General features: G+C 40.5%; 1 protein-coding gene across 1 annotated transcript; it reads right to left on the bottom strand.

Moving 5' to 3' along the window:
• Window positions 1-1,274: 1,274 nt before the first annotated feature.
• LOC117290158 (cytospin-A-like) lies at window positions 1,275-8,093 on the bottom strand (the record flags this gene model as incomplete). The annotated part of the gene is made up of 5 exons (XM_033771413.1): window positions 1,275-2,370; window positions 3,065-3,124; window positions 4,122-4,238; window positions 4,928-5,036; window positions 5,791-8,093. Coding segments are annotated over 5 exons (2,679 nt in total), but the record flags the coding sequence as incomplete, so codon positions are not given.
• Window positions 8,094-8,735: the final 642 nt, after the last annotated feature.

An 8,735-nucleotide genomic window follows, 5' to 3' on the forward strand; every position in this document is an offset into this window, starting at 1 on the left:
AAATTAACATGATGATTTACAAATAACGGTTACAGTTTTGTTTCAAATACTGCTGAGTATTTACGCTTAACATCAAGTGGCATTGCTTTGTTATGTCACCATCTACAATTTATCAAAAGGACAAGAACTAATACAAAAGATTCACCAGAAATGTTGTGAACACACAATGTGCGAGTTTGTTCAAAGTTATGCGACAAACATGACCAGTAGTCTAAGCAAATGATAGTTTACCACAAAAATTGGTTTGAGACAAGAAAACTCATTCTCAGTTCAGTTGTCTCACTATTTTCTTAGGGACACTTGAGTTACAGCTCGAAGACTGTCTACTGTGTTGCCCAAGTGTTCATTTTGTAAACAGTGCAGTGCAGTAAGTTGCCTGAAAGAATTGCTCTTTGTGACATTGCTTTTAAAATGTGACACGCAAAACCATGCCACAGTCTGGAATGGCTGCCAATCAGACCACACTAAACTAATACACTATGGACCTTAATGTATGCATTGACGTCATCACTCCGCCATCTTACATTTAGAGGTAAAATGACGATAAAACAATGGAAAACGAACATGCGCCGCAAACAAGGCTTGCTATTTCACACTTATAAAAAGGAAAAGATTCTCAAGATAATGCTGTAAAAACAAGAAGCACATTTTCTGATGTATAAATTTTGTTCTAGAATTGCCATTATTGCTTTTTTTTGTAACATTTAGGAATGGACATTTTTTGTTATGGATGGATTAACAAAAGTGGGGAGAAAAACAAAATCTCTTCGGTGAGGAATGAACAGTTATTTCACATGCTTTTACACAACTAAAGCAACATATTTATAACTTTGGAAGTAATAACATTTTTTAGTAAATCAAATTTGTAAGTACCAATGCAGCGAACATATTGGAAAATTTAAGCATAGATCTGGGTCCCATCATGGCACTGATTGCCAGTGAAATCAGTGCTTATCTATATCAAGCTAATGATTCCAGATTCTATTATCCGGGCTGTAAGCGCAGAACTTAGCGGTGAGCAGTGCCATAATATAGGGCCCCGAATATGAATATCTTATTATCATCTTAATGAAATACATGTAGCTTCATCAGAACTCATTTTGTTTCTTTCCTTGAGCCCAATTTCATAGAGCTGCGTAAGCACAAAAAAACAAGCTGAGCACAACAAAATAATGCTTACCTGATTAAAGTTACCAGCCAAAATGCCATGTCACATGTACATTTTGAGACCGGTATCTTGCTTATTTCTGCTAAGCAGGAAAGTGTTATGCAACATTTTCTGCACAAGCACTCTATGAAATTGGACCCTGAGCCCATTTTTATAGAAATGCTTAAGCACAGAAAGTAGCCCAGCACAAAACAAGTATTAGCTTACCAGATTTTAGGTTTCCAGCCACAATACTATGTCACCATTAAACCATTTGTGACTGATATCTTGCTCATTTTGCTCAGCAAAAATTGTTGAATTTTAGTTATGAAATTGGGCCCAAAATACAAAGAAAAAAAGGAATGATATGGTTGTTATTGTAAACTATAAGCTTTTAAGCTAAGATATATTGAGCAGTAAAAGTGTTTTATTAACTGGAATGACCTTTACACTTATATTCAGCTCTCAGTCTAGAACAGTCTTTAACGCATAGTTTTGAAGAAAAAAAAATCATCAAATATTGGAATGTTTAAAACAACATCAATTGACACTCGGTGACGGATGGAAACAACACTCTACCAGCTATGTATAAATATTGACAAAGAGTGGAATGCATTCTGTATCATCAGATCATATAAAAACACACAGCTCAACAAGCGAAGATCAGACACCTTGCATAGGAAGGCTTTCATAACAAAAAGTCTAGTCAGAAAACACACAGCTCAACAAGCGAAGATCAGACACCTTGCATAGGAAGGCTTTCATTACAAAAAGTCTAGTCAGGCTTTAAAACTACACAGGTGGTTAGAAATGTACAAAGGCAAAGATATAATTATAATTACTGGCGAAACAAATGAATTTGAAGATCCCAGATGCTATGGACTTTCTTGTATCCAGGAATGTTTAAATATAATATGGGCAATATGCTCATTATATGGAAACGCTTTTAGATCAATTTGTGAGTAAACTTATTTGGTAGAGGTGAGTAAAAGATCTGGACAAAATTTCATATAGTTACTTTAAGCAACTAAGCATAATAGAGTTATGCTTGCCAGAATATGGCTACCAGCCAAAATTACCATTTCAGATGTACCACCTGTGACTGCAATCCTGCAAATTCAAAGCATGTCTTGCTATGTTTCAAAATGCTTGTAGAGGGATGTGACGTACGTCATGACGGATTGCCAATCGGGTCTCTCCATCTTAACCATGTCATCAATGTCCTGAGGTGAAATTAAACAACGCTAAATGAGTTATACCAGAAGTAATTGCTACATGTAAGTAAGACAAAATCTGACCGAGGTTATTGGCACTCATAAGTCGCTTTAGGCCTGGTTCATACTTCCTGCGAATGCGAATCGAATGTTAACGTCACAAAACTCACAACAAATGGTTCGCAGCAGTTCAACTCTACTCAACTCACTTGCGAATATAGCTGCGAAAGGAGAGTTGTGACGTCAAATTCACATCAAATTTGCTTTGAATTCGCATTCGCATGAAGTACAAACCGGGCTTTAGCAGTCTCCTGTGATTTATTGTGCAAAAGGACACTGGTAACGGAAGGGTTGTTACATGTATAATATTAGTTTGGGGTGCGAGAAAAAGGACAATGTACTGGTAACTAAGAAGTCGGAACAACATTGGTTCTGAGTGCAATCCAAATGACAGTGTACTGGTAACTAGCAGTATTGGTACTTAAGTTTTAGGTGCAATCGAAAGGCTAATCAAATGGTAACTAATGGTTGGTACAACATTGGTGTTGGGTGCAATAGTAAAGACAGTGAACTGGTAATCTAAAGGTTGGTACTTCTGTACATTGGAAAGCAGCCGTCTTTTTGCATAACCTGAGAAAGCGGCCTACTACAACTATATTGTATTGTGATAAATAAAGTGAAGTTGAAGTTGAAAATAGCTTACCAGAATTGAAGGGATACCCAGTCTCTCAGCCACCTTGAAAGCTAAAGTAAAGTTGCGTCTCTGGAAACAGAAAACATCGAACAGGTGATTAATAAACTGAAACCGTGAAGAGCTCAATACAAGCATATATGTACAGCGATGACAAGTAAAATGATGTTTTGTTAAAAAAACTGAATGTGAATGTTGCTTGGTTGTTCTTTCAAGTTGCATCGCACTCACTACTTGAAAGCTACTGTCAAGGCTGGTTAAAAGGTTTAAAAATAGGGCAACATGTTTTAGGCTGTTAACTTTTGGGAGACCAATGCAATTATATTTGTAGGGGCTTGAAACAGTACCCTCAGTACCGGAAAAGTAGATCAGACCAATGATGATTAATTGATACCTGTGAAAACATTTTATATCTGGATTCAAAATGGGAAAAAATAAAATTAGCTGTCCAGCAAACTGCTTACCAACCAAAAGGCATAAATGCCCCCAAAAAAGTTAATGACCCAAAATTTAGACACTAGCAGTACATGTATATAATATTCTTTCTCAAAGGTTCAAATAAGGGAGAATGCTGGAGACGGGGGCTCCTCAAAAGAAGTCAAAATATGATCCTAAATTTTTTTTTGAAAACTTTTGGACGGCCCCTTTCATTACTAGCATTTTTCCCCTTGGTTCATTTACCAGAAAGAGAATAATAAGTTATCAAAATTTTAGCGCAAGTGGAATATGGAAAAATATAGCGCTTCTGCGACTCTTATCCAATAAGGCGGATGACAGATTTGGATAGGGACGTACATGTGGTACATTTTTTTCGCATTCCACGAGCGCGCGTGTTATAATGAACTCATATTCCATTCTCACGTGCAACACGCAAAGCATGCACGCACACAAAGTTTAGAATGCCTTTTTTGCACCGTCTGTGTTTAGAGCGGGACGCATTGACACTCACAATACGCACTGTGCAATCAAATAACCTGGGAGTACATGTAGGTTATACCACCATCCAGTTGGAGCATCTGATTGGTGGATTAGCACGTACTGGAAGATGATAGTCAAAATAGATAGTTACCTTGTCTTGACTATTGAGTTCATGCATTGGAATCTTGTCAGGCATATAGCTAAACATGATAGCACAGAAACCAAGTCCATCATTCCAACTACTGCTAAAGTTTGTGATATCAATCGTCTGCAAACAAAATAGAAAAGCATGATAACAATAACAAAAATTAGAACAGACTGAAGTGGGAAGAACATCAAGCACTCTATCACATTCAAAGGCATCTCAAAGCACAATATATTTGCTCTACCATGTATACCGAGTGATGTTCCAAATCTAAACAAATTAATTGCCTAACACAGCAAAGAGAACCATTAGCTTTACGCCCAAGTTAAATACCATGCAATAGTGTTTAAGGGCTTTGCCAAAGGACACAAGTGTCAAGACCAGGACTCGAACCCACAGTCTACTGTTTAAAAATGTTAGAGTTTAAAGTCAGGTGCGGCCGACAACTCTGGCCACGACGTGCCGGGGGGAGAGGGAAACATGTTTATATTAAGATGATCTTCCCATCTAAGGAACTCTGCAAACTCCAACAAGGGGATAAAAACACTAACTGGCAATGGCCAATCTCTCCCACACAAACATTGGTTTAACGTCTATGATTATGAGTTGCACAAATCAAGAACTTGTGATTCAGTAACAGACGACAACACTTGTTCTAGTCATTGTGGAATCAGCTATATTGTATTACATGTACAGCTTGGTAGGATTCAAACCCATGACCGACAACCTACAAGTGATTGCAAGTCTGCGGTCTAACCACTGATGGGAGATAATAGTAACTTTTTCTCTTCATGTTATGTTTAGTCTTTTACCTTAAATCCTGCAGTCTTGGCTTGACACCATTTGAGCAGAGCATTCCTTTTGGATCCACCACCACCAGACTTGACTAGCACAGACAGCGGGTCCTTTTTCTCAGTCTCGCTGAATATAGAAAACGTAAACAATCAAATCAAAATTTACAAAATAAAACATTTCAAACAAATCCAGACCATCCAAGAGTACGATACATGTATCCAAATATTTTTCTTGCCAAAATGAATTAGTGAAACTAAAATGATAAGTCGGAGGCAAATGAAGAAATTAATAGTACAATTTTCCCCCAAAAATTTAGCGCATTGTTGTAAATTAGCTTTACTAGGTCACATATTATTCTGGTTTACGAGCATTTCCGTTTTACTTAAAGGGAAGGTACATGTTTGGTAGTTACTCAGAACTAACGAGCATTTATACCGATAGTATAAAACATTGTCATGCTTGTGGGAAACAAGTCCCTCTGAAGTAAAGTAGCTTTGAGAAAAAGGTATTTCTGAAGTAAAGTAGCTTTGAGAAAGAGGTAATTTCTCACTAAAATAATAAAAGACTTCTAGTTATTTTAAAGGTCTTTTACCTATCTGAAAGCACACAAATTCCCCCAACAAGGGTGTTTTTCTTTCATCATTTTTTCGCAACTTCGATGACCGATTGAGCCCAAATTTCACAGGTTTGTTACTTTAAATGCTTAAATGATGGGATACACCAAGTGAGAAGACTGTTCTTTGACAGTTCCCAAACGTGTACCTTCCCTTTAAAAGTTAAACTCAATTTATGTATGACAGTTTTTTAAGGAATGAATTTAAATATTTGATTGATTTAACAAGGTTTTGTAAAAACAACATCTGTAAACTGCATTCTTCACCTTGCCCTTCTTGCGTTAGCTGGACTTCCAGTTGTCTTCGCTAAATCCGGCGAATCACGAGCAGTCTGTGTCGTTGGACTGCTGCTCTTACGCGTTGGAAAGTCCCCTCTCCTAAACAGTGCATCTCCAATGGCTTGTCGAGCTTCGCTGCGAGAACCCCCCGGTGACCGTGCTGTTGGCGACCGCAGAGGGGCGTCCGAAGCAAACAGAGGTCTCAACGGCTCCTTGGGTAGTTTCATGTCATCTGACGCACGAGTCGCAAGAACCAGGCTGTTCTTGGTATCGGTGGACAAAAGAGCAGTGGTAGTATTACGCCGTGTGAACGCTGGCTTGGAGTCATACGGTTTCGTTGACGCTGTGGTTGTATTCCGTCTCTCCAACAAGGGCCTCGGGAAGGCGGCTACAGGAGATGGAGAAGTTGGACTCTGAGGAACCTTGGGCGTGTCTTCTGCCGCAGCAGTTTCGATGGACTTGATTAGGCTCTTGACAGAAAGCTGGGTATTGGTGGAATTTGCTTTCCTAGTTGCACGGTTCCCCATTTCAGGATCGGATTTCATGTACGCCTGCATTCTCTGGCGGATTTCACATTCTGTCGAGGTCGGTTTGAGGTGGATAGGACTCAGATTTGGTTTTGTGTTCAAACGCTCTAGTTTCCTGAGCCGCTCTAACTCTGCATTCAGACTCTTGATTTTGCCCACGAGTTCCTCTTTGTCTTTTTCTAACTGCTGGACCTCTGTTAAGGCCTCGCTGCGGTAATCGTTTGCAATGACTACAGCATATTGAAGGTCTTTCTGGAATTGCATCCATTCCTCAGTATCACGCGCACTGACTCTTTTGAGTTCAATTAGTTCCCTGTGATGGTCCTGTTTCTCTTTGCGGAGATTCTGCACTGCCTGATTGAGATCAGCAATTGTGGTCAGGTGCTTCTGCTTGTCTGCCTCATGTCTTTCCCTCGCCTCTTCGAATTCCAGGACCGTCTCTTTAAGGTTGATAACCTCCGTTTCCAACTCCTGCTTCTCTCCCTCAATCTCTTGGATCAGCTCCTTCATTTGGGCGACTTCCCTAACGACATGCTCCTTGGCTGCCTCAAAGTCTTCATCTGAGGCTTCTATCTCCAGTTGCTGTTTGGCAGCATGTTGCTGGCTCTCTCGTAGAGCTCGTTCCAGGATAGAGCAGCGATGCTCCACGGCTTCCTTCTCTTGCTTCGCGTTGTCCATTAGCATGACAAGATTCAGTTTGCCTTCCGGATCTTGGTGTTGCAGCATGTCGGTCAGACGTCGTCTTTCCTCTTCCATCGTGGCCTGTGTACGTTCCAGCTCCACCTCAGTGCTTGCCAGCTTCCCCTTGGCCACTGTTAGCTCCTGAGACTGCTGCTCCATTTCTTGCAAAGTGGCCGCTAGGGAACCCTCCTGTTCTCTCAACTTGTCCTTGAGCTTACCGATTTCAGACTGCGACTCCTTGCGATGTTCACACAAAATTTCAGAGAGCCTTTTCCTATCCCCTTGGCTTTGTGCTGTGCTGGTATCCGACATGTCTACACTTTGCAGTGAAACATCTGTAAATGCCGTGTTGAAAGTGTCGTCTAGATCCTCAAGACCTATTTCAACTTCAGTATCTTCAAGACGAACCTTCAATGCTTCTAAAATGGATTTCAGTTGTTCTACCTTCTCAAGCTGCCGATATAGCGCCTCAATAACGACAGTCTTTTCATCGGTGATCTTCTCGTTCTCATATGTGAGTTCGGTGACGTTATCTTGCAGGTCTGCAAGTTCCTGCAAAGTCGCCTGAAGCTCTTCATTCACTGTGTAATGATTCTCCTCCATCTGGTGGATGCGGTCCTGTAAACAGGCCACAGAGCCTTCCCCCTCGCTGCTCATGATGTCCCAGTTGCTGTCCGACACATTAGAGGGTTCCTCCGGCAGCATAGATCCTTCCGACGATGAGGAAGGAAACCCTGGCAGTATCTGTTCACCGTTTGAATCAGCTATGACATAGGAACCTGTCGTCTCGTCCAGGTCCTCGTCCGCATGATGAGACCTGTCATCACCGCTGACAGATCCTTCCAATCTCAGCAGCAGAGCCTTCTCGTTATCCGTCTTTGAGTCGAGGGTTTCCAGGTCATGGGTCTTGAGTCGGTCCTTGAGGTGGCGGTTTTCTTGACGGAGCGAGTCCAGCTGCTGTCTCATGGAGGTGTTTTCCATCTGGGTTTGTTGGAGAAGGTCTTGGATCTCGGACCATCCAGCAGTTGAATCTGATTTGCCAGTTACTTGGCTCATGGTGTTGGATTGGACACTGGCATCGGATCAACTGATTTCCTGTAAGAGAAAAAAAAAAAAAGGTAAATTCATTTACACTATCAGGAAACACTATCAGTCATTTTCAGCAAGGTACATACATACAGCATTGGTGCTCGCTTCCACTTGACAACACATGAATTCAAGGATAGTGTTAGGGGTAAGCCCTGACAACAAAATTGGTTGTTCTTTTCCCCCTTTTTATGGAAAATTTGCTCAAAGTCATGATGCTGTGATGAGGACACAGTGAACAAACTTCATTCTTAAACAGATGGGATACGGGTGTCATCATCCAATGCAGCAGAAATAGTCACACATTTTACATGAAGAAAAGACGAAATGCATAATATACATGTAGGCTTAGTTTTGTCAGGCATAATTGGCTGGTGATTGTAAGATATAAATTGGTCTCGCAACTCAGCATTTTAACTCATTCCAGCATGTTCAATGCCTGTTTTTGTGTTTCCAATCTAAAATGCCCAACTTTTTTAGTTTGTTTCAAAATTCTGCATAAAAGACGAGACTGAGAAAAATAGAGTCTTTCACTCCAAACAAAACGTTTCTTGCTTTGGTACAGTATACAGTACAGTACAGTATACAGTATACACAATACACAACAGTAAACATGTACTTGTACAGGAAATGCAGGCT

The sequence above is a fragment of the Asterias rubens genome, chromosome 5 (genome assembly GCF_902459465.1).
Source record: "Asterias rubens chromosome 5, eAstRub1.3, whole genome shotgun sequence".
NCBI classification, from domain to species: Eukaryota; Metazoa; Echinodermata; class Asteroidea; order Forcipulatida; family Asteriidae; genus Asterias; species Asterias rubens.